Raw genomic sequence first — 26,095 nt, 5'->3', positions numbered from 1 at the left:
TACATTCCTATTGGACGATGTTTTCCGTACCTGCCCTGTCTGTCTTTGTGTTGTTCCTGCTCTGATTGGTTTTCCCTCTCTCTGCCCATGTCAGGTTAGCATGATGCGGCATCTGGCGGCGCAAAGCATTTAGGGAAATGTAGTCTAAAGAGCAGCATCCTTATTAGATCAAAAAGCCCTCGCACTACAAATCCCAGTAGCTTCGCGGCCAATGGGGGTGTAAGATACTGTAGAAGAGATGGAACTGCAGATCGTAGATCATAGAGCATAGAGCAGAACTATGAGTGAGGGGACGTGAGTATCAGTTGTTGATATATAAATATGTAACGTATTTATACAATTTGTATTGAAAATGATTTATTGCATTAAAAATAATAATAACTAAAGTATATATCTAACATTTACAAAATTGGCATACAATGTAGGCATGCTATTTATTATTATTATTATTATTGTTGTTGTTGTTGTTGTACTTTTTTCATATACATAGATATTCAGATTTTGTTATATTTTATGTAAGTAGCCTAGATACCATTTTTATGGCTTTTCTGCTCCTCAGAATTTCTTTCTACTGCATTATGTTTGTGAAAGTTTTTGTAAAGTTTCCCATAATTGTGCAGTGTACCCTTTTAGATGTAACATAATCCTTTACTTCTCCATCGATATCAGAGTAATGGAAAGTTTCACCTTAGGTGCATTCGCAGAAGGGGTGGACCCTACAAGACACCCCCAGCGACAGATCTTACACGATGGCGTCTGACATGCACCGAGGGGAGGCAGACATGGCACTATGTTGAGGATGAGGACCGAGGAACTAATGTGCTGGAGGCTCACTCCTTGGGACTTAGTACGGTACTTGCAAAAAATCTTTACATTACAAATGGTTAAGCCTGTAGCTTTTATATTGCCTGTGTGCTAAATGCTTTCGTATTGTCCGTGCTCTAAATAAACCATTTGAAAAAAATTATATGCACTCCATATAATATTTGCCTTATAACTGCCTCAATAAATGGAACTCTAAGGCATATGAGGTGTAGCTAAATTTGGGACAATATTATATATTTTTCTCATTTGCACAGTGTACAATATATGAGGTACTTTTTCATTTGTTTTAGTTTTTTAATATTTTTTTTCATACTTAATGATGGATACAGATGGTTTAAAACGAGAGCCCAACTTGTCCTGAAAAAAGCCCCAATAAATAATTTGTGTGGATACGCTAAGTGAGACAGTAGGAAATTATGGTTGAACAAGGACAAACCGGAAATATTGAAAATGCCTTCTCGTAAAGGAAATATCGAATTTTGCTTGTTTTGTGCCCATAGAGCGAGTTCCTGAAGGATTTGCCCCAGGCACACACCGCACAAGATGCAGCGGATAATGGAATAGCATTTTATACCGCGTTACAAGCTGAGGATGGACATTGGGCTGGTGATTACGGAGGGCCACTGTTTCTAATGCCAGGTGAGAATTTATTTGGAGAGCCATGTTATGCTTATTTATCTGACTTATTTCACACAGGTCTTTTTAGACCATTATCTCTAATGTTAATTTGCTTCTTTCTAGGGCTCCTGATTGCATGTCATGTGACACAAACTCCACTACCGGAAACAACAAAGAAAGAGATGGTACGGTACCTACGCTCTGTACAGCTACCAGATGGCGGCTGGGGCCTGTGAGTATGACTCCATGTCAATCTTATGTACAGGGCTATCAATATCCATTCCAGACATTTATTTCAGGAATAGTATGGCCCACTCAGTCTCCAGATCTGTCTCCAGAACAGAAAGTTGTCTCTCAGTCTGACACTCAGTGCCTCAGTGGGGAGAGGTAGCCTTTCATTGCATGAGTGACAACATGCACATAGCAACATCTGTCATTTATATGTGCAATGTTTTAAAACAACACATTTTACAAAATAACTTATGATATACAATGGTTATGTATTAAGATAGGCCCTTTAATCTATTTAAGATTGGTCTAATATTACTTAAAAATTATGTACATAGTCAATAAGTTGAATTTCATATACATAAGGTGTGTTCCTAATAAATGCTGATTTTAACCCCTTAACGCCCATTGACGGGTCAGGCATGTCATGCAAAAACGGTCCCTTAACGACCAATGACATACCTGACACGTCATTTCATTAAACAAGCTTAGAAAGTGATCTAGGCTTAAACGGTGTTGCTGTAATGCCTCGATGCCGAGGCATTCTGGAACACCGAGATCGGCATCAGGGACCATGTCTGGCCCCTCCCCGGGGCGTCGACATCCAGCATTAATGATCTCCTCCTAAACTTCAATGGTGTCGCTGAAATGCCTCGATCACAGACACAGACTGACCAAAATGGGGAAAAAAGCGCACTTCCCAAATGTGGCCTTTTAACCCCAAATAGCAGACAAACCCATGCATGGGTGGCATCACTGTATTCGGGAGATGTTGCTGGACACATATTCAGGTCTTGTTTGAAAGTGATGGTATACCAGGAGCTGTAAATCCATACCTGGAGTGCAATTTTTGTAATAAAAAAAACACAAAATAAATCACTACCACAAAGTTTGACAAGGGTGGTAGTAGAATTGGTGCATGGAAAGTGTTAAAATACCAGCATTTGGGGACGTGGCTTGCCTGGCTCGAAGATGGCTGCTTGAGTCTTTGGCTCCGCGGCCGACTCACTACAATCTGCTACCATCCGACCCTACAGAACACGATGGGCAAGCAGAAACGCTCATCCCAGCGCCACGACACCCCGGACGCTCAGTCCAGGTCGGCTGGGTCCTCGCTGCGGGCTTATTTCCAGACCCCCGCGGTCCTGGACACGCAGCCTCCATCGCCCAACATGGCGCCCTCTCCAGCGAGCACGACGACTTCGGACGAGGCCCCGCACTCACCTCCACCGGCTGCTGCCGCACACTCAGCCGCGGACCTGCAGGAGTTGTTCCGCTCTCTTCCCACGAAGGCGGACTTCAGTAATCTCATCGTGGAGGTCAAACGTGCTCTGCATGAGGAGGTGGCAGCTCTCCGTGCGGATATCACGGGAGTGGAGCAGCGCACTTCCCGTCTGGAGGATACACATGCCCAGGCTACTCGACAGCTGCAGGACCTGCAACACTCCACACAACGTCTGACGGGCCTCGCGGCTGAGCTCCGCCGCTCCGTGGAAGACCTCGAGAACAGAGGTAGGAGGAACAACGTGAGGGTGAGGGGGCTGCAGGAATCAGAGGGCCCTGAAGATCTGCGGGCCTTGCTGCAACGGCTCTTTAATATTTTGCTAGGCCGCGCACCTGACGCTCCGGTGCGCCTGGATAGAGCACACCGCGCGCTGAGACCTCGCGGGAGGCCCACGGATCCGCCTAGGGACATAATATGCTGCTTTCAAGATTCTATTTTGAAGGAGGAAGTTATGTCTGCGGCGCGCAATATGCGCACTATTACGTTTGAAGGCCACTCTCTGGCACTCTACCAGGATCTCTCCCCCATTACGCTACGTAGCCGGCGGGCGTTGAGACCGCTTACTTCCTTGCTCCAGGAGCGAAACATCAGATACCGTTGGGGTTTTCCCTTTCAACTGACAATCACGCATGCTGGCTCCACTTTTTCTGTGCGTAAGCACAGCGATGTTGCAGGAGTGGATTCGGCCCTCGGGTTGCCTGTGCCGCGGGTGCCGGACTGGACCCTTATGGAGGATGCTTTGCAGTTCCTGCCTCGGGCGGTTCCTGCCCCGGCTCCTCGCGACGCTCCGTTGCCGCGGCGTCCCCACCTACGACGTGGAAGATCCACGGATGACGGGAGAACCACCGCGCAAATACGTGAGGAGTAGAGGACCACGCCTCCTGACCGTTACTTGGACGCTGTGCCGTCATACTATGACCCGTGAGAGGAGTTCTTCTGTTTTTTTTTTGTTTTTTTTTTTGTTTTGTCTTCGTTTCCTAGCCCGGAGAGGGCATGCTGGTTGGCCTTGGTGATTACTTTCTACCATCACTTTATACCCTGTACATCAGATTGCCATTGTGTGACAACTTCTGTGTTTATGCAAGTGTGTATGGCACGCTGTTGAACTTATTGATTTTCACGCATGTGCCTTTCTCTTTCTGTACATTCTACGTGATTGGAGGCTTTCCAAGGCCGCTTTCATCTAGTAGGCTACCATTTATTATTCACGCTGCGGCATTGCATTAACCCCTTTTTTTTTCTTTTTCTTTTCCTCTCCTTCTCCTCTCTCTCCTCTCTTTTCTTTCTGACCGGGTGGCGGGTCGGGTGGTGGGAGGTGCTTGTGGTGTTCTTCACTAACATAGCCTATGCTGTGATTTGTGTTGTGTTCTGTTTACGGTTGGTTCAGCTCATTGATTCTGACTATGTGAGTTGCGGCTGCGGGGTAATGTGGAGTTCTTGTTACCTCTAGTTTTTGGTTTCTTCCGTCTCATTTTGGCTCTCTCCACCTTGCTGCCGCTTTGGGTGGGGCTTCTACTACACCCCTAGCAGGTCGGACTCCGTCTTGCTGGACGCCTGGCCTTGTTGCTGCCGTCCTTTCCGACAACTGCTGCTACGCGCTTGTTGCGCGGGTTAACGTTAGTGTCTTGTGTGTTTCTCCTCCCTGTGTTTCCCTGTGTTTCTCCTCCCTGTGTTGTGTGTCCCTCCCTGGCCTTTCTCTTTTGTTACCTGTTGCCTACCCCTTTTCTTTTTCGCGTCTTACTCCCCCCCCTCCCTCTTTACCTCCCTTTCTCCCACCTCCTTGTTGTTTTATTTTCTCTTTTTCTTTATTTGTTTCTTTTTTTTTTTTTTCTTTTTTCTTTTTCTTCTCTCTCCTCTTCCTCTCTCTTTCTCTTCCTTTCGCGTTTTTCCACACTCACGTTCTCTTTGCTAGCTTCTCATCATGCCCCGTCTCGCCTCCGCCTTTCGGGCAGTGGACTTGGTTGCTCTTAGCCTCAATGTTAGGGGCCTTAATTCGCCGGAGAAGCGGTCAAGGGTTTTCCGGACCCTATGCAAAGCTGCCCCTTCGGTGGTGTTCCTCCAGGAAACTCATTTTCGCGGTGGACACGCCCCAGTGTTTCGTCACCCGGCCTTCCCGCAGATATACACGAGTAATTTTGTGGATTCTAAGTCCCGCGGCACGGCTATCCTGCTCTCCCGTCGTGTTCCCTTCCTTATGACTGCTCAACAGGAGGACCCTGGAGGCAGGTTCACGTTTGTCAAGGGCACTGTTCATGATCAGGTGTTCACCTTCGCATCGATATATCTCCCCAACAGGGGACAGTGCTCCGCCCTGTCTCGTATCCTTCGCGCTCTTATGGGCTTCAAGGAGGGCATATTAATTGCGGGAGGGGACTTTAATGTAACGCCCGACCACAGATTGGATTCGACAACGCGCTCGCCCCCTACTCCACCATCCCATGTCAAGCAGTTTAACTCCATTTTGCGCCGCTACAGGCTTGTTGATTGTTGGCGAGCGTTTCACCCGGGTGAGCGGGATTTCACTTGTTATTCTGCTCCGCACCGGTCGTATTCTCGGATTGATCTGTTCTTGATGGAATACTATCACTTGGGTCAGGCTGAAGGGTGTTCTATCGGTGTTGCTGAGATGTCAGATCATTCCCCAGTGACCCTGCGACTTCGGGCTCCCCTTTATAAGCCTTCCACTGCTTCATGGCGCCTTAATGACTCTCTCCTGACTAATGACGATGTGGTTCAGGCTGCTTCGGAGCTGCTGTCCCATTTTTTCCTAGATCATGCCGATTCGGAGGTGAGCTGCCCCGCAGTCTGGGAGGCTCACAAGTGCACGGCCCGGGGGCTCTTTATCAGTAAGGCATCTTACTTTAAGAAACTCCGCTCCCAGGAGATATCCGATCTTTCTCAGCGCATTGCGGACGTGGACGCTCTCCACAAACGCACCTGCGACGATCGCACATATCTCGAGCTACTCACCTTGCGGCAACGCTTGAATACTCTTCTCAACCACGATATTCAGAGATCGTTCCTCCGCACTCGTTCCCTCTTTTATGAGCATGGCAACAAAAGTGGCCGTCTCCTAGCTAGGGCGCTGCGCTCCAAACAACAATCTCTATATGTTAGTAAGGTTAAAACTCCTGGGGGCCTGGTTTCCTGCTCTCCCACTGACATAGCGGACGCCTTTTGCCATTATTATCGCTCTTTATATAATCTCCCTGTTGGCTCCTCGGGTTCTGGACGGGACTCTCTCATTCGTGAATACTTAGGAAAACATATCCGTCGTAAACTGACTGCGGAACAGTCGGCGGCCCTGGAGGGGGAGATTGGTGAGGAGGAGGCGTGGGCGGCGGTGAAGTCGATGTCGGCGGGAAGGGCTCCGGGACCGGACGGCCTCCCCTTGTGGTATTATCGCATTTTCTGGGAGCAGTTGAGGGTCCCCTTTGTGACTCTTCTTAATGCTGTGCGGCAGGGAGACCTCTTGCACCCCCATTCGTTGATGGCGACGATTGCTGTGTTGCCTAAGGAGGGGAAAGACCCTTTGCTGTGTCAAAGCTATCGGCCCATATCTCTCCTGAACGCAGATTTAAAAATCTTTGCTAAGGTCCTGGCTTCTAGACTGCAGGGTGTGTTAGGCTCCTTGATTCATCCTGATCAGTCGGGTTTTATCATTGGCAGGGAGGGGCGCGACGGGACCTATAGAGCATTGAATTCGATTCACCTTGCCCAAGTGACGGGACAAAAAATACTTCTATTGTCGACGGACGCCGAAAAGGCATTCGACAGGGTGGCTTGGGACTTTCTGTTCCAGACCCTCCGGACCATGGGTTTCGGACGGTTTTGGCTTCATTGGGTCATGTCGTTGTACTCTGCCCCTTCTGCACGAATTCGCCTGAATGGAGCCCTCACAGATTCCTTTCCGATCCGCAACGGCACCAGGCAGGGATGTCCTCTGTCGCCCCTCCTTTTTGTCATCGCTCTGGAGCCTTTCCTACAGGCGGTTCGGGATGACCCTGGCATCCACGGCCTGACTTGTTCTGGCCGCGAACTGAAGGTGTCGGCGTACGCTGATGATTTGCTTTTTGCGATCTCGCAACCGGTAGGTAGTCTCCCTCCCGCACTTGCATGGCGCGCTCAGGCTGTTTGGCTCCCTCTCCAACTTTAAAATCAACACAGACAAATCTGAGGTAATGGATATTTCTTTGTCCGCGGCTGACTCCCGTGCTATTGGTGCTTCCTATCCGTACCGGTGGTGTCGTGGTTGTCTTAAATATTTGGGGGTCTGGATTCCTACGGACCTCTCCTCTATCTACAGGGTCAATTTCCCCAGTCTCCTACTACGCCTACGTAGTGACCTCCGGCGCTGGGATCTCTCCCACGTGTCCTGGCATGGGCGTGTTAATGTCATCAAAATGAATGTCCTGCCAAGGATATTGTATCTCTTTCAGACGCTGCCGGTGACCATTCCGAGTTCCTTTTTTTCTGAGTTACGCACGCTCGTTACGAGCTATGTTTGGCGGGGGGCTCGCCCTCGGCTAAGCTATGCGGTGCTTACGTGCTTGAAAGACAGTGGGGGACTTTCCCTGCCTGACTTTTTCAAGTATTACTGTGCTACCCACTTATTGCGACTGTTGGAATGGAAGTTTCAGCCGTCTTCTAAACTCTGGATTGCTCTGGAGCAGGCTGATACACCTTTCTCCCTGCCTGGTAGCGTGGGGCTCCGCCCTGGGGCCATCCATCTCTCCTCTTGCCCGAATCCTTTTGTGCGGGCTACTCTGGGGACTTGGCGTCGACGTCACGTCGGTGGGGCGCTTTCTTCCTTCCCGTCCCCGCTGACCCCCGTTGCTGGGAACCCGGATTTCCCTCCGGGACTGGAGAGGGGATACCTCGACTCACTTATGCTGTCTCCGGACACTACTCTGTCCGCCGTGTGGGATGGCGCTGCTGCCCTGCCTTTCGAGCGGGCTGCTCCTGCCGCTGAAGGCACTCTGATGCAGCGCTTCCGCTATGCGCAGATCTCTCGCTATGTTCGATCGGTTCCGGGCAAGCATCATCTTTCCAGACCTCTTACCCCTTTTGAGCAACTTGTCCGGCGATCTTGTGTCCCCAGAGGGGGGATCTCCATCCTCTACCGCATGCTGTTGGCAAAAGATTCTCTGGTCCCTCCGGTGTTCATGGGACGCTGGGAGGCTGACCTGGGGGAACCGCTCTCGGAACCCCAGTGGTTGAAGGTTTGCGTCTTGGCCCACAAATGCTCTGTTGCAACTCGCTATCAGGAGACGGCTTACAAGCTATTATCTCGGTGGTATAGGACTCCAGTGGCGCTTAGTCGGGTTGTACCGGGGAGTGATCCCGCCTGTTGGAGGTGCGGGGAGGATAGTGGCACTTACCTGCACATGTGGTGGAGTTGTAGCACGCTTCAGCCCTACTGGTCTGGGGTTTTCCGGTGTTTGGAGGAGGTTACGGGTGAGGAGATTCGGCCTTCCCCAGGCTTTGGGCTCCTCCTCCACTCTGAGAGGTCGTTGGGCGGTATGAAACGCTCCGTTCTCCGTCATCTTATTAATGCGGCCCGTAGCCTCATACCGCTGTATTGGAAGCGCCCTATGGCCCCACCCCTGCGCTTGTGGGTTTCGCGGGTGGAGGAGATCCGGACTTTGGAGGAGCTGATTCACCTGGCTTCTGACAGGATGGAGGCGTACACGATGACGTGGGCATGCTGGCTCTCCTTTCTCTACTCTCCTGTGCTTGTGTCGTTGCTTCAGTGATGACACTCGGCTTCCTGATATCTGTTTCTGCCTTACTGGCTCTTTGCTTTTTCTTCAGTTTCTCTTTCCTCCCTTCCTGTCATAGTAAATTTATTTATTTATTTATTTATTTATTTTTTTTCTTCTCCCTTCTCTCGTTCTTTTCCTGTCTCCCCTTTCTTCTTTCCTCCATCTCCCTCCTTTTCGTGTGTGTTTAGGTGTTTCCCTCTCCATCACATGGTCTCGCGACACTTTGACTCACGGGCTTTGATTTTTGGCCTCCATTGCCTCTTACTCCACATTGCCTCGCGTTGCTTGTCATCTTTTGTGTTTCTCCTGGAGGAGGTTGTATTTGGAATGTATCTATTACTGCCAATTTCTGCCTTATTATGTGCCTGACTCATGGTCATGTCGCTGACGCTGCATTTTTCATGTGATGTTTCCTTTTGTTATTGTGTTGTCTGTGTCCTTCAATCAATAAAATATTATTTACCTAAAATACCAGCATTTGAAATACCTTGAGGTGTCGTGTTTTCAAAAATATATGATTTGATGGGGTAAATTGCATTGGCCGGCTTCAAAGATACCCGAAATAGCACATGGGGCAGAATGACCAGCTTTGGAAAAAAAATGATTTTAAAATAGCAAAATGCTACTTGTACTTATTGCCCAATAACTTGCAGAAAAAAGCAAAAAAATACATAAAAACATTTGGTATTTCTAAACTCAGGACAAATAGTAGAATCTGTTTAGCAGTTTTCTTCATTAGCTTTTTTGGATAAGTAAACTATTTTTCGGGTAAAAGTCAAAATGTGTTTTTTTTTCAAATTTTCATCATATTTTATTATTTTTTATGGGAAATTAGATAATGTGATCAAAATGGTATCTGAAGAAAGCCCTTCTTGTCCTTAAAAACACAATATATAGCTTGTGTGGGTACCCTAAATGAGTGAGGAGAAAGTTACATCTAAACACGAGCACCGCAAAAGTGTTAAAACAGCATCGGTCCCAAAGGGTACAAAAGCCTAGTCCTTTAGGGGTTAATATGTATGATCTAGAATGGTATAATTAAGCTACTTGAAAATTAATTAATGTAACTTGAAAATAGATGTAAATCACAGATCTTGTTTCCAAGAAGCAGGTTCTATGCAGTTATGGTCACATTAGGGCTGTGTTAAAAAGAAGACCTGCAAGCTTCACCGGCATAGATATAAAAAAATGCTTGAGCAATTAGAATCCAATGCTTCAAATGAATTATTTAGAAAGACTGTTTATCATGTATTTCCGGTGTAATATTACAATATTTTTCAATATGATGTCCCATCAACCAAGAAAAGAGTCATGAATAATGGGCTAATTACGGTCACATAACTCTCCAGACTTTATCATGGAGGCTACGTCATTTACAACTGACCATCCTGCTACTTATCGTTAGGCTTTCCAGTGTGGGTGTACAAACATAAGCAGGTATGAAAGGTCCCCTTATAATTTGTAAATACAAAAAAAATACCAAGGAGAACACATATCGAAAATAACTCTTAAGTATCCTCGATTTGTGCCATAAGCTCACTCATCTGAAAGATAAATCATGGACATATTTTTAATGTGCTCTTGTTACTAAATGTAAAGTATGAATTCCATAATATCACTGCCTTGGATCAATGTGTTTGTCCTTAACTCACCTGCCCACACCTGTCCTTCTTTACCAGACACATTGAAGATAAAAGTACTGTTTTTGGAACAGCCCTTAGCTACACCTCTTTGCGCCTCCTAGGTGTTTCACAAGATGATCCAGATGTAACTAGGGCACGAAACAACCTGCATAGTAAGGGTAAGTTGTACATATATATATAAATAAATATATATATATATATATTCTTATTATGATGTTACCCGTCAACAATACACTTCTGCCAATTGTTGTATTTAAGATGTTTTCCAAACAAACATATTCATCCACCTCAAACATAGTTTATGATTGTAATTTGTTACCCAGGGATAAACGATAGAAAAATATTCTGTGCTAGGTCCAGTCTTCTCCAAGTGCAACATATACAGCATGGAGACTCACACTGTATGACCAAAATGCATGTGGACAAAAGACAAAGATCACAATGCCAAGCATAGGTTGGAGTGGTGTAAAGCACACTGAAGCGATGAGTTGGGGCAAATGTAGAAAGAAACTACTTTGGACTAAGCCCCTTATTTCCAGTGAAGGCTAACATTAATGTTAAAGCATACAAAGACATTCTGAAAAATTGTATGCTTCTGAATTTGTAGCACCAGTATGCGAAAGACTCTTTAATGTTCTAGCATGATTGTACCCATGTGCACAAAGTAAGGCTCATGAAGACATGGTTTGAAGAGTTTGGTGTTTAGGAACTTAATTAGCCGCCATGAACCCCCGGCCTTAACCCAGTTGACCACCTTTGGGATGAGCCTTTGGCCGAATAGAAGAGTGGAAGCTGGTAAAGTTGGAAAACGGGCCAACTCCATATCAATGCCCATTATTTTGGAATAAGACGTCCAACAAGCTCATATAGGTGTGATGGTCAGATGTCCACATAGTTTTGGTCATATATTGCATGCCTCCCTACTAAGCTTCCCAGGCTCAAATTTTACTTGTGCAAACTCAAACCACTGCACGATTTTCTTTCACTTTTTTCCATCTTTGAAATCCTGTGTTTTTCACTCATTTTCCATCTAGTCATTATTATCTGATCTTTTCTGGTTTGCCCTCCGCAACCAAAATATGTATTAATCCTCATTTTTGTTATCCTGATCTCTTCCTCTCATAGGTGGTGCTATTGGCATTCCTTCTTGGGGGAAGTTCTGGTTGGCCGTATTGAATGTATACAGCTGGGAGGGATTGAACACTCTGTTTCCAGAAATGTGGTGTGTTATTGATAACTAATTTAGTATGCCTTTAAACTGCTTTATCAGAACAGTTCCCTATCACTTTTTTTTTGGTTTGGTTTTCTCCTTCTCACTCCTGTCCATTTTTAGGCTTTTGCCCTCCTGGTTCCCTGCTCATCCCAGCACCATTTGGTGTCACTGCCGACAAGTCTACCTACCCATGAGTTATTGTTATGCAACTCGACTGTGCGCACGCGAGGATGACCTGATCCGGAGCCTGAGACAGGTGAGGTGCTCAAGGCTTTGCACTGTTGGGTTTGATTGACTATTACCAATAAAGGTAAAGTAAAAACTCACAGATTTTTACTTTCCAGGAGCTGTATCTAGAAGACTATAGCAGTATTAATTGGCCAGCTCAGAGAAACAATGTTGCGGCTTGTGACCTGTACACACCGCATAGTACTTTGCTCAATGTTGCATATGGTAAGAATCAATTATCAATTGAATTTGCCTTGCATATGTTAATACCCTTTTAAAATAGTGCCACTCAAACTGACCACCAGTGTGTAAGATATGGCACATGTACAGAGAAAAATACAAGTAGACGGCAATGTTCCTTCAAAGATTTGTTTCATTGAGGCACTTAGATTTATGTGCTGCACATCTATACATGCCTTTTGGTACTAGGCCACATTTGATGGCTCTTTATATTCCTCTTGTTTCGGGGAGTAAGATTTTTTGCTACACATTGCATACCTTTGAGAGTAATTTGTTATACGGAGGATCACAATTCGGCACCAAAGAAATTATAATAATATAAGTAATTGTGTTATATTTGTTACTGTATTCGGTGCAAAAACATATCCTAAAATAATTTTTTAGTGCTCGAATTATTAGGCTTTTTACCATCCCGTAGAAGCCGTCTTCTGTCCTTAGATTTTGCGTTGAAGCAAAAACAAAACTTTTTTGGACCATTTGCATGTGAATCAAATACCGTATTTGCTCGATTATAAAACGAGGTTTTTTTCAAATGCTCTGAAAAATACCCCTCATCTTATAATCAGGGTCGTCCTATAATCAGACCTCAAATAGGTCTGACTATGAGACGACTAAGATCCAGTTCCCCCGCAGCTGCAGGTGACCTGGATCCTCCTGCCCCCCACCCCACTTACCAGTGCTTCTGAGTCCCCGGTGTGCAGAGTTCCCCGCGCCGGTGCCGCAATTCTCTCTGACAGTCAGGGAAGGTCTGCACGATGGACGCAGACAACCCCCGCTGCTAGCCACACCTCCTTCCGGCTGCAGCGTAAGTTGTCTACGTGAATAGCGTAGACATCTACACGCTGCCCCGGCTGCTTGACAGGGGAGTCAGAAGCACCGGTAAGTTTGGGGGAGGGCAGGGGAGTGTTAAATGGGGGGCATAAGGCATTTCTGGAGGCAGAGTGTTCTATGAAATGCCTTTTAACCCCCTTAATGCCATGTGCATAACTGGGGGGGACAGGTTGGAAAATAGAAGGAAATAAAACCAAAATATTTATCATAGCTTTTATTAAAAAAAATAGTTTACATGAATTAACATTTACTTTTAAAACTTTTTTCCTATAGGGTCGTCTTATATTCAGGCTTTTTCTTTTTTTCCTAAATTAATATTCAGATTTGGGGGGTCGTTTTATAATCAGGGTTGTCTTACAATCGAGCAAATACGGTAGTTGCAAAGTACAATAATTGTGACACAATCTCACAGATTCACCTACTAGTATTCCAGAGAATGTGTGTTTGGGATGACAGGGGTATAAAGCATAATATTGCCAGATGTTGGTTTTCGACAGTTCTGACAGATTATTTTATTTTTTATTTACACAAAGCTTGACATCCAAAAACCACAATATCTTCCTTATGATAATTAGAGGAGAATTAAAGTTTAACCTCATTGTCATTAAAAAAAAAAAAAACAATCAAGGATTGAAAATCATCTTGGGGGCCTGTCCAAACTAATAAATCGTTGATGTATCTACCATACCAAATGATGTTATCCCTGTAGGGATTTTCACCTCCTATGTGGTACCATTCATACTAGCTCATGGATGAGTTTGCATAAGGAGGAGCAAAAGAAGCGCCCATGGCTATACCGTGTCTCTGGAGGTAATATAAACCATCTAAAAGAAATGATAAAAATTGGGTACAGTCTAACAAAAGAGTTTGTAATGGAAATAAATCATCTGAAAATTCTAATAAAAAAGAATTGAACTGCCTCAATAGCTTTGATGTGTGGGATAGACGACAAGTGTTGCCCAAGAAAAGTAATCCCTCCACTGAAATTCCTGTAAACTGGACAACAAATGCTTAGCATATCTGATATTACTTACTGAGTGGCGACTACTGTAACAAATGGAGGCTATAAAAAATTCAAGGTAGAGTCAACTAACAAACATAAGTATCAGGATCTTCTTATTGTCTTAACAGCTCACAGCGATAATGCATGGTAGACATCACAACTACCTTTCCCACTTATCCGATCGTTTGATGGCTATTCTGTCATCCTTCATCATTTGTTTAAGGGCCTGATCCAGTCTGGTAATCGTTTTACTGTATTGTTTGTTTAGTTTTTCAACATATCCTCTCAAAAAAGTTGGATCAAAACAGGATTTAGCAGTTAAATCTGCATGCCGAATGACCCTATTGATGTCAATAAAAAACGTTTGTGATGCGTGTGGACCCACCATCTATCAACATTGAGTGTAAACAGTGCTATCATATTTTTGTATATTCAGGTGATTTTTTTTTCGCCACCCCATTATTTGCCTCATGTACAGATACTGTGTGTTTATACAGTACAGATTTCTGTGCGTACCATGTGTTTTTCTTGCATACGTTATCCACTAGTTTCTATTTTCTCTGGAGACACTCAAATTCTCCGATTCTCACAGTCATTTTTCTTGCAGCTTTCCTGAACCTATATGAAACGTACCATATACCTTCCCTTCGACGCCATGCAGTCCAGGAGCTGTATGACCACATTAAAGCTGATGACAGCTTTACAAAATGTATCAGCATTGGTCCGGTAAGGTCCTCTTTTGTTTTGGTACACGGGTGTAACAGCATGAAATGCTTTTGTGCTGACTTTTTTTTATGTTATAGATTTCCAAGGTGATTAACATGCTGGTACGTTGGCATGTGGATGGCACAGAATCGTCTGCATTCAAAGAGCATGTGGACCGTATCCCTGATTATCTCTGGTGAGAAGACACTTCTTCCATAAACAGTGCCATCAGAGGCCATATTCTCTCTTGCATTTATATTGCGATCTCGTACTTGTCAGTTTTCCTTAAATTGTCTTCTTATTGCAGGTTAGGACTGGATGGAATGAAGATGCAGGTATTGTATTCCCCTGTAGCTTGCTTTTGATGAGTTCTCGTGTGTCGTTTTCTTTAATGCTCTTTCTTTTATTTTTAGGGTACAAATGGTTCTCAACTGTGGGACACTGCATTTGCTGTGCAGGCATTTCTAGAGGTACCTCAAATTACACCTATTTTTAATCATTTTTAATAGTCAGTATATGGCAACATAATAAGAACAGATCCATATTTTAAAGGCAGACTAGATGGTCCAAGAGGTTCTGGATCTTTTCTAAATGTAGCTGATCCTTTAAGCTCGCCATAATGCTGTCTATTTGATAACATATAATTTACTCCCACTTAGTGTTTGGGTCCCTCTTCGTTATCTGTTTTTATTGCTAATCACAGAGAACAGAATATCACAAAGAGGCTTGGATAATGTTAACAGTGCAGGAACCCATTGGTAATAGCATGAAATCATGTGTCATGGGTTCATACTGATTTTTTGGGGAACAAGATAGGTTTGGGCACCAGAAAGAATAATGCTGGGATATGAAATCTACTTATTTTCACAGGAAGGACTATCATTTATGCTGCTGTTCTTATTTGGGCTATTTTATTGTCAGGATGATCAGTACTAGGTTAACTAGTCCCTAGAATAAATATACAAAAATATTACCATACAGTATTTTAATATTTAGTTTCTTAGTTTGAATATATATTAAAATTAAACTATAGTATGTTTATTTACTTTAAAAAATATGTTGCCATTCCTGCTACCATTCCAATGGGTATGTATATAAACGTTCTTAAATAATAAAAAAGGGGCATCTTTTTCTACCAAAACTACCACAAATTTTTTTAATATAATTATTAATATATTTTTATATTTTGGCTGAAATCTCCTCTTATGAAAAAAAGCCTTTCTTAAAACATCTGAATGTAAATCTTTAGAGTTCCTAGTGATAAACACACTGGTGACTTTCTGTTCTAAACATATGCCAGAAACAGCTGTGAAACATGAACTCTACATAATCCTTTCTCTAGATCCTGCATGTTTCTCTAGTATCACTTTGGGACTGAAAGCACTTTACAAGCTACGGGACGTTATCATTCAGTCCATCTGTTAATGGAAAGAAACAATAGTGTGACTAATCTTCGCCAATACAATATTATAGAATTATTTAAAGGAACAGCCAGTTCTGTCCGATTTGATAATGGGGTTAATTTCTGCCTTGCTATAGTCTTTCTGTGAGAAAAATTATCTGAAGCGAGTTTATGGCCAGGCCCTTCTTTTCTTCCCAAAACACTATAATCTGTGTTAGACGCAGAAAACCATTACATTAAGTTAGAAAAACATGCGTTTCCAGTGCCCTGAGACTTGGTGCTTGTGATCAAATAAGTTTGTCCAGATAGACCAGAAATGCAGGACACCAATGGATGTGAAATCCTATTCCTGGACACAGTCACTGAAGAGTTCCAGACACGAGGGAATTGACCATAATGGTACAATTATCCTTACTCTAGATCAGTGGTTCTCAACCTTCTTAATGCCGCGACCCTTTAATACAGTTACTCCAAACCATAAAATTATTTAATTATATATTGTGAAATCTGTGTTTTCCGATAGTCTTAGGCGACCTCTGTGAAATGGATGCTACTACTGTTATTACATGATCCAATGTACCGTCACAGTGGAACAAACACAGAGTCACAGCAACAGTCTACCCTGTAGTGAATTGTGCATATTCGGTTAGTAATCAGAGATTATCAAAGCTAACGCCAGCTAACATAATTTATCTAGTTTTTTTTTTTAAATGAATTCTTCTTAAAAAGCAATGGTGGAACAGACCGTGCTCAGTAAATACACCTATATAACAATGTATGTGCACAGTTTGTAAATTAGTTGGGTATTTTCCCTGCTAGTCGAGGCGAAGCTGCGAGGTCATTTCCCTGACGTGTCCAAATATCCCCTTTAACGCTTAACTGTTAAATTAAACCATATCCTTAATCCGAACCCAGATCATTTATGACCAAATATTTATTTAGCTCGTGTTGGAAAATAATTGTTATTCTTAAAATTGGCCATCAGATGGCAGCCGCTTCTTTGCTAAACTGCACATATTCTAACCATTGTTTATAGCTGTTTCTCAACATCTGGAACAGCCTGAAATCATTTTTTTTGGTTCTCAAGAAAACATTTGTCTTGCATTTTGCTCATGAGCTCATAGCTGGATTACAGCCAGTGTATATTGTTTAATTTAAAAGGAAGTATATGTGACATTTTAAAAGTACACTTATGGCTTCTAAGATTTTACTGCCAAAACCTAACTTGTTGGGTTAATTTACAGTTCCCCACGGAGATGCATCCATTCATTTGATGTGTCATGCTCCTTGGGGTACTGAGAGTTGCAGTGATGTATCTTTGTGTCCAAATATGTAGAGCCAACGTGTTTGCTTTGGGCATGTACGTTAAATGCAGTATACACTTATACGTCCCATGCACAAAAAAAAGAGGGAGTTCTGTCAAATGAGTTTTATTCACAGTGTTACCCCCTCTTTCTGCAGGCGGGGGCACAGAACAAAGACCTGTATCAAAACTGTCTTAAAAAAGCACATGAGTTTCTGCGTATCTCACAGGTGAGCATGTGATATGGTGAATGCGAACATTCTGTGTGTTTGTAGCAGCTATAGCAGCTTTAGTGTTGAATGTGTGCTTGTCAATGTATAGCTTTAGCAAAACATTCTAGTCATTTTTTCTTCCGAGTTTGTTAAAAGTGTCTGCGTTTTACCCACAAGAGTATCCTTGACCACTGGTAATCAGGGATCCCTGTCTCCTTGAAATACATGAAGTATGAGAATTAACACCGGGAGCACTACACGGTAGTCATAGGAAGCTGTTGGAATAGATCAGGGGTGTCCAAGTTTTTTCTGCAGTGGGCCACTTCATCAGAATTGTATACGTGCGAGGGCCGCACTCATTTTTCACCGTGAGAAAAAATATGCAGATTAAAATAAAGTAAATGACACAAAACCTTTACTTTTCCTCTCACTGATTTCTGGGCCTAGAATGTTTTGTGACTACAAATTCAGGATAATAAAAAATGAAATAGTTCTATTTATTCTAGGGATGCACCAAAATGAAAATTCTGGCCCAAAACATTCACAGTTCACTTAGCCAAAACCAAAAATGACCCCCAACCTTTATAAATAATAATAAAAACTCACATTTTTAATAAAAGTAGGAAACACACCACAATTGGACAACAAAATTTGCAATATGACTTGGCATGATAGGAGTGTGATTGCTAACAGCAATCACACTCCTATCATACCCAGGCAATCAGTAAATGCTGGTACCTAGGCATGATGGGACTGTGCTTGCTGTGATTGCTGTTAGCAATCACACTCCTATCATGCCAAGTCAGCCAGTACATGCTGGTACAGGGTGGCTGTAAGTGATGTGTAGACCCCATACTGCTGGCAGCATCAATACACAAGGGGGGCAGCGAGCTAGGTTTCAGCATGTACTGGCTGACTTGGCATGATAGGAGTGTGATTGCTAACAGCAATCAAAGTCCCATCATGCCTAGGTTCCAGCACTTACACATCCAACCAGTAAATGCTGGAACCTAGGCATGATGGGACTGTGATTGCTGTTAGCAATCACACTCCTATCATGCCAGGTCAGCCAGTACATGCTGGTACAGGGTGGCTGTGTGATGTGAAGACCCCATACTGCTGGCAGCATCAATACACAAGGGGGGCAGCTAGCTAGGTTTCAGCATGTACTGGCTGACTTGGCATGATAGGAGTGTGATTGCTAACAGCAATCACAGTCCCATCATGCCGAGGTTCCAGCACTTACACATCCATGCTATCACATACACACACACACTCATTCCTTCATATACTCATTCATTCACAGATTAATTCCCTCAATCACGCATACTCCCCACCCCCTTACCTGCACTGCAGCTCCTCGATGCCGCTCACAGACTTCAGCAGAGGGCGCGGCCTCCCTCTGCGTTCTCTGGTACTGCACAGAGGAAGCAGGACTGGAGCACAGTCATGTGATGTCACGTGACTCTGCTAGGTTCTGCTTCCTATATGCAGTACAGAAGACCCTCCCACAGGTAAGTAGCAGGGCTTGAGGTGCGGCCCGCGTAAGATCGGTTGCCCTGGCTGCCGATCTTACGCGGGCCGCACCTCGAGGTCTCACGGGCCGCATTTGGCCCGTGGGCCGCATGTTGGACGCCCCTGGAATAGATGATCATGCAAACAAAGTATAGAATTGTAGCACAAAGGATAGCTACACTAATTCCTTCTGAAAGAGTGGATATAATTAAGTCAGAAAGCATGCTGAGAAGAGTTGGCTGGTGGGGGAGTCCCCGTGGGCCACTGGGTATAAAGTTTCTAAATGTAGGAATATGTGCTTAGACTAGATGTTACTTATTTGTGTTTTACAGATACCAGATAACCCTCCTGATTACCAGAAGTATTACAGACAGATGAATAAGGTAAAATAATATACTTTGTGCAAGGGGATGGGGTCCCAATATGTGGCCAATATGTTGCCAATATGTGAATGTAGATATTAAACAGTATTATACAGTAGAAACAGAGGGGAAATAATATCACAGAAGTCCACAAATGTCAGTCCAATTTCCGAAAGTGTTTTATTTTAAATTCACATGGGCTGTATAAGCATGCAACATGAGAACAAGTAGAATCGCTTGACACGTTTGGCACCTTAGTCCTTTTTCTCAAATGTACGTGTCACCTGATCATCGCCCTTATGTGAGCTTGTTGGACATCCTATTCAAAAACCATGGGCATTAATATGGAGTTGCCCCCCACGTAACAGCCCTCACTCCAACGAAGAACTATTGAGAACTAAGGGGCCTAGCCCAAATCCCGAAAAACATGGATGTGGCTTCCAGCTGTTTGGAACTCTGTAGTGATTGATGCTATAGAGGACAAGCCATTTTTAGGTGTTCCAGCATCTGGTTGCCCCATGAGTGTGTACGTGGTCTACCGCTTCACTGTTTTCACCCCTAGTCTATTTCACTTCACTATATTAGCACTTGGACCAGGGCAGGTCAAGCAGGGCAGAAATTTCAAGAACTGACTTGTAGAACAGGTGGCATCCTATGACAGTGCCATGTTTAGTCTCTGAGCTCTTTAGGACGCCTCATTCCACTGCCAATGTTTGCCTATGGAGATGGCGTGTCTATGTGCTCCATCTTATACACCTGTTATCAATGGGTGTTGCTGAAACACCTAAAAGTAATAATTAGGACGGGTGTCCACATACTTTTGGACATATAGTTTACAAATGCAATGACTATTGTTTTAATAGGGCACGTTATTTATAGATCCCTAGGTTAAGGCAGCTGTGTATTACCTAAAATTATAAAGTCATGCAAATGCAAAAAAGGGAAAGACTATTTTCCTCATAAGTGAAAAACTAAATAATAAAACTAATGAAAACTCATGACACCCCTTAGCAAATGTATCCAATACATGTGGATGTACTGTATGTTCACATATGTAATTGCATGTGAAACCGATGTAGGTGATTCAAAGGGTAGTTAAATGCCGTATTTAAATGTAAGAAACATAATCTGGGGGAAAAATACACATTTACATTAATATGACACCTTTTTTGCACCTCTGGTGCATCTGATTTTGTGGACTACTACTCCCATGATCCTCCTCATATTTCTGGCTGAAGGTCAAACTCATTTGCCATTTTTATTTAAAAAAAATATCATATGGGTGTTTTTATCTTTTATTTTAATGGGGCCACATGTGATGTCATACTTCTTATACTTAGAAGCAACCAGTTAGTCACTGACTGATCATCAGTGTTCTTTCTTCCTTGATCGTAGCCTTAGTGTTAAAGCCCTCTCCTGGGGCCTGTCAACTTGACAAACACAATATCCATTATTTTGTTGGCAGAAATTTAAACACCAGCTAAAACAAGTGCAATTCTGATTTGAATGATAGATGCTGGGACAGTCTGTTGGTTTCCAAGATGATTGCTCCAAGTTAAATACTTGATTCAGTATATGTCCAGTTACCGAATGCAAAAGCATTTGAGACTCGAAAATGATGTATGGGTCAGTGATTTATTGTAAGATCTTTTTTCGTGTTATGCGTTGCAGGGTGGATTCCCATTCAGCACCCGTGACTGTGGTTGGATTGTGGCTGATTGCACAGCCGAAGGACTGAAGTCTGTGATGTTACTTCAGGAGAATTGTCCTTTTCTGTCTGATCTCATCCCCCGGGATAGGCTGCAGGATGCGGTCGATGTGGTAAGAGCATGTTTGCCTATATGAATTTTTTTATTTAGTTTTTTATTCTGGCTGTGACAAGCAGTAACCATGATGATATCTCATAGCTGCTCAGTATGAGGAATCCAGATGGAGGTTTTGCCACATATGAAACCAAACGAGGAGGCCGTCTCCTGGAACTTCTCAATCCATCTGAAGTGTTCGGTGAGTGACCAAAGCACTAATACTACAAAATGAATCAGGTTTAACCGCTTAGTTTCTGTGTTAAAGCCCCTTTAATTTTGTTCCAGGGGACATTATGATCGATTACACATATGTGGAATGCACTTCAGCCGTAATGCAGGCACTAAAACATTTCCATGAGTGGGACCCTGAGTACAGAGGACATGAGATCAGGTATTTATTCCTTATGTAAGAGAAACTGGATGTCAAGATTGTAAGCTTGCGAGCAGGGCTCTCTCCACCTAATGTATCGGTTTGTCTTAGTCTGTCGATTGTTGTCTTGTCATACCCCTTGTATATATGTATTGTGTTAGCCACTGTGTAAATTGTTGTCACTATATAAATAAAAGCTAATAATAATAATATTAATAATAATGTGATATAAAGTGGATTTTTTTAAGCAGGGATTCATTTCCAAGGCTTCAGTTTCATGTCACAAGTTTCACTATACATTATGAAGGGCTTTGGACCAAGCTGGCTTTGCATAGTTCTTAATTCAGGAAATCCAACTTATTTAACTAATGCAGTATACAGGGCCAACTAGTTACAACGGGAAAGAACCAATTCACCAATGTGGCCTGCCTCTTATTTATTTGTTATTTCTTTAAGGATTTTGTGATGCTTGGTGTTAAGTTTTTGTTGCCTTCTTATGCTTGTATATTGTGCACATGATATGTATGGGTCCCTGGGGGAGATTTCCAGAGCCTGGGTCTGGCAGGGAAGTGAAGTGAGTAGTTAGGCTGGTTAGTCTGGGTCAGCAAATTATACCCAGAGCGGGCTCCAATGGGAGCTTTATTTGTATGATTTTGTTCTGGAGAGATGCAAATATGCGCACTGTGTCTGCGCCATTACCGTGATGCATCCCATAATAGGTGTTTATACTGTGATTGGATAAACGTGCAACAATGCTATACAGCCTTGGTTCCTTGTATTTACATTCCGGATATGGTCAGACATAAATCCTCCATCACCAGTATGCAAATACCCAGTAAGTACAGATTCCCCTCTCAAAGTCTAATATTTGGTCTTAGATCTATAGTAACCATTAATATGGTTCACGCTGCTTTTCAAAGTTTTCAAACTTTGCACCAGATTATGGAATAAAAAACCTATAATGCTGATGCTTTAGAATAGACTAAAAAGCACCTATCCAATAAATTTCCATTTGCTAAATGTCCCTTTGGTTATTGTCAGAGTTGTAACACATTTTTATTCCTTCCGTAGTGATACGTTGCAACAAGGACTGAAATATTGCCGCAAAGTACAAAGAGATGATGGGTCTTGGGAAGGGTGAGTAAACACAGACCTTTAATAATGTTGATCTTTAATTTATTAACGTCTGGTCACAATTTGAAGGCAATTCACTATGTAGTTGCATTGTATATAATTTTTGTTTTTAATCATTTTCTACAGATCCTGGGGTGTGTGTTTTACGTATGGAACATGGTTTGGACTGGAAGCTTTCGCTTGCATGGGGTATACATATAAAGATGGGTAAGCCAATGTCTCTATTCCTTCTGTGTGCTGGCAGAGAAGTTAGGTTCCTTATGCCTTGTGGCGCTTATGCCACAGCAGGCTACCTTGTTAAAGTTATCTTCCAAGGAAGGGAAAACCCCTGCCCAAATCCTATGCTTTCTAGCTTCTATGTTTGTAGTTGAGTGTATGCGTTTTGTAGTTAAAGTTATAAATATATACATTTTATGGTAGAGAAGGTCAATTTGCCATCAACTCTACCTTTTTTTAACATACTGGACTTTAAACCTGTCGTGTTCCTTGGTTTTGTTCAGGGTAGCTATGTGTGCTTAAAGTTAACAACGCCTTCTTACCAACCTCTCAGTGCAGAGATAGCTTGTGTAGTCTGAACCGATCACCCTTTTTCTCTCTGTAGATGCCCAGAAGTCCTGCGTGCCTGTAGTTTTCTTCTTTCCCATCAGATGAAAGATGGAGGGTGGGGTGAAGACTTTGAGTCATGTGAAGAGAGGCGATACGTTCAAAGTGCCAACTCCCAAATACACAACACTTGCTGGGCTTTACTTGGACTAATGGCTGCCAGGTGAGTGTCTGCCTATAAATTAGGGTTGGACAAGTCCTCCTGCTGTTGGCTGAGAGTGATGGTTGAGCCAAAGGAAATATGGTTGCTAAATGCCTTTTATATCTAGGAATAAATTGTGCCATGAACACAAAAGACAACATGTAATCTGCTTTGTAAAAGTAGTGAAATGCTTTATTTTACAAATCACAAACACCTTACACTATACACACACTTAAGCTACACTCTTATACACATGCACACACTGACTAACACTATACATATATTAAAATACACACTCTAATACTATGCACGCATACACACTGAATCTGGCACTACAATACAGTAAACATACGGACTCTAATACTACAGTATACACGCACAGAATGACTCCAGCACTATACATATACACACTGACTCTGACACTACATACATACACTACTTCACCCCCCACCTCGTAGAGACCTCCCACACCGCTGCCTATTTTCTGCTATTGTGAATCCGGGATCCTATGCTTCCCTGCGGTGAAGCGAGTGCCGTGATGCGGCCAGCAGGGTCACGTAATGCAGAACCTTTCACAATGGTAACCATGGCCAGTTTTCACCCCCTTGTCCCGCAAAACCCTGAGAGACCTGGCGACCTGTGCCCAGGGCTTGTTGAGCCCTACCCTAGATGTTTAATCTGTACATTGTACAAGTATTTTAACTTAAACATTTCTGTACTGCAATATTTTACTTAAAAGGCACTAATAAGATGATCACTGGTACAGACCTCTTATTTGTTGTTCTTACTCTGTTAGGTTTCTGATAACACTGTTTAAAGTATCCAAGCTGCAGAGAGTACTAAGAATTGCCTTAGAATTAAAAAGAAAACAATTTTCGCATTTGTAAAGTTTTGCCTGAAGCACTTGTCACATGACACACAGGCTTAAACTTTCCGAGGAAAGAATGAAATTGTTCTCTTATGGTTTATCTCCATGCCATATGATAGAGTGTAATGAAGTGGAACAACATGTTCAAAATATGTAGCTGGTGAAATATAGCACCAATAAAGAACAATTACCTGAGAAACCTGAATTTAGTTTTTTTTTACTGTTGTAGTGAAAACAAACATGTTTTGCCGGAGATGGCTATCATATCCGTTTCCAGAATAGACAGAAACATTGTCACACCTGCCAAATATTTTGCTTCTGTTGAGTGTCTGTGGCAGAGTACTTGTAAGCAGAGGCACTTTAGAGGTTGTGAATGAGGACTGTACTAAAGCAGATGGCGGAAGAAGTGGAAGAGTATCCTGTGATGTTTGAGAAGGAGGCCAAAAAGAAAACCTGTGATCCAAACATCCTTTTACAGTCTCAGTTGGCCAGTGTGAGACAGAAGAGTTGGCTCAGTACACATAATCATGGAATCAAGAATGTCTTTATGTTTCACATCATTTCTTGGGTGAAAAAAACTTTGCTTTAGTAAAGTATTGCACTCAACCACAGATGTAACACTAAATATGCTGAAATATGACTAAAGTTGGAAAGTGGCCATACACACTTAAAGGGATGCTGAGACTCAATTACAAAACAAAGATTGATCATTTATGATAAAGTATGGGTTTTGAACACAATATTTAATCATTGGGAATGTATGGATTTACAATGTTGTGGGGTACAAATCCCATCATTTGAATGGCCCACTGTTAGTTTGGATTCTGCGATTGTTTAAACACCTTGATTTCTTCCACACATCACTCCAAATCAAGAACCAAATCCCTCTTGGTAAGGGCATCTAAGTTATTTAACAGCGGAATCAGCTTAATTTCCCTACCGGGGTAGTAAGGGGGGACGGATGGTGTTATATTATCAGAATTAGGGAAGTGACTACCTTTGTTGAAAAGTAAAGTCTTTTACTGCATAAAAGTTTGAGTAAAGCGCAGAGGGAACCTAAGCCAGTAACTGTAGAATACCTAGTCACACATTTCACCACTGTACGGTATTTTACTAAATGTAACCCGTTTCCTCTATATCATTCCGCTCTGTGTTCTACAGATTCCCAGATGTGGCTGTTTTGGAGAGAGGCATTACACTATTATTGGAAAAACAGCTTCCCAATGGGGACTGGCCACAGGTAATGTGTCAATTTCCCCTCATGTAGTTATTTATTGAAGTGCTTATATTTGTTGTGATGTCTCTGCAAACATTACCTGTATTTTTTTAATTTTTTTTTTAGCTTGTCACCTATGTGAGATTTTATGAAATAATCTGGAATGTTTTTAGTCAGGGTAGATATCCCCAAAGGCATGTGTCCATTCACATTATCATCCAAATTCAACTTGTTAGGAAGGGACGGTGGCTTTACATCTGGGCACGTGGATGGCCTCCCTTTTAAAAATGGCAAAGCTGACATAGCAAAACCACATGAAAAGGCCTGCTTTAACTATTTTTATTTTTTCTTTCTCCAGGAAAATATCTCTGGTGTATTTAACAAGAGCTGTGCTATCAGTTACACATCATATCGGAATGTATTTCCCATCTGGACTCTTGGACGTTTTGCTAAGCTGCACCCAGATAGCCCCCTGGCCAGACTGAACAAGATCTGACCCGACCTATCTGATCAGGAGCAAAACCTTATAACACCTTACTACCTCGTTATAGCTCACGTCTTCACTAACTCTTCTGCCAC

The 26,095-nt window shown here is 42.9% G+C and overlaps 1 protein-coding gene across 1 annotated transcript; it reads left to right on the top strand.

The window, feature by feature from the left end:
• The first annotated feature begins 280 nt into the window (after positions 1-280).
• LSS (lanosterol synthase) lies at positions 281-26,012 on the top strand. Its single transcript, XM_089488416.1, has 22 exons — positions 281-294; positions 693-852; positions 1,326-1,464; positions 1,567-1,675; positions 10,401-10,522; positions 11,490-11,586; positions 11,698-11,833; positions 11,922-12,030; positions 14,487-14,605; positions 14,683-14,780; positions 14,892-14,919; positions 14,998-15,054; positions 17,448-17,519; positions 19,349-19,399; positions 21,050-21,199; positions 21,286-21,382; positions 21,469-21,574; positions 22,625-22,690; positions 22,814-22,894; positions 23,289-23,453; positions 25,462-25,540; positions 25,875-26,012. The coding sequence occupies exons 1-22, from the start codon at positions 281-283 to the stop codon at positions 26,010-26,012; spliced, it is 2,193 nt and encodes a 730-aa protein (XP_089344542.1).
• The last annotated feature ends 83 nt before the right edge of the window (positions 26,013-26,095 follow it).

Source organism: Sceloporus occidentalis, unplaced genomic scaffold (genome assembly GCF_023333645.1).
Source record: "Sceloporus occidentalis isolate IW3139 unplaced genomic scaffold, rSceOcc1.0.p SCAF_38, whole genome shotgun sequence".
In the NCBI taxonomy this organism is placed as follows: Eukaryota; Metazoa; Chordata; class Lepidosauria; order Squamata; family Phrynosomatidae; genus Sceloporus; species Sceloporus occidentalis.
The sequence above is the reverse complement of the archived record's forward strand: the minus strand, read 5'-3'. Positions and strand labels throughout refer to the sequence as shown.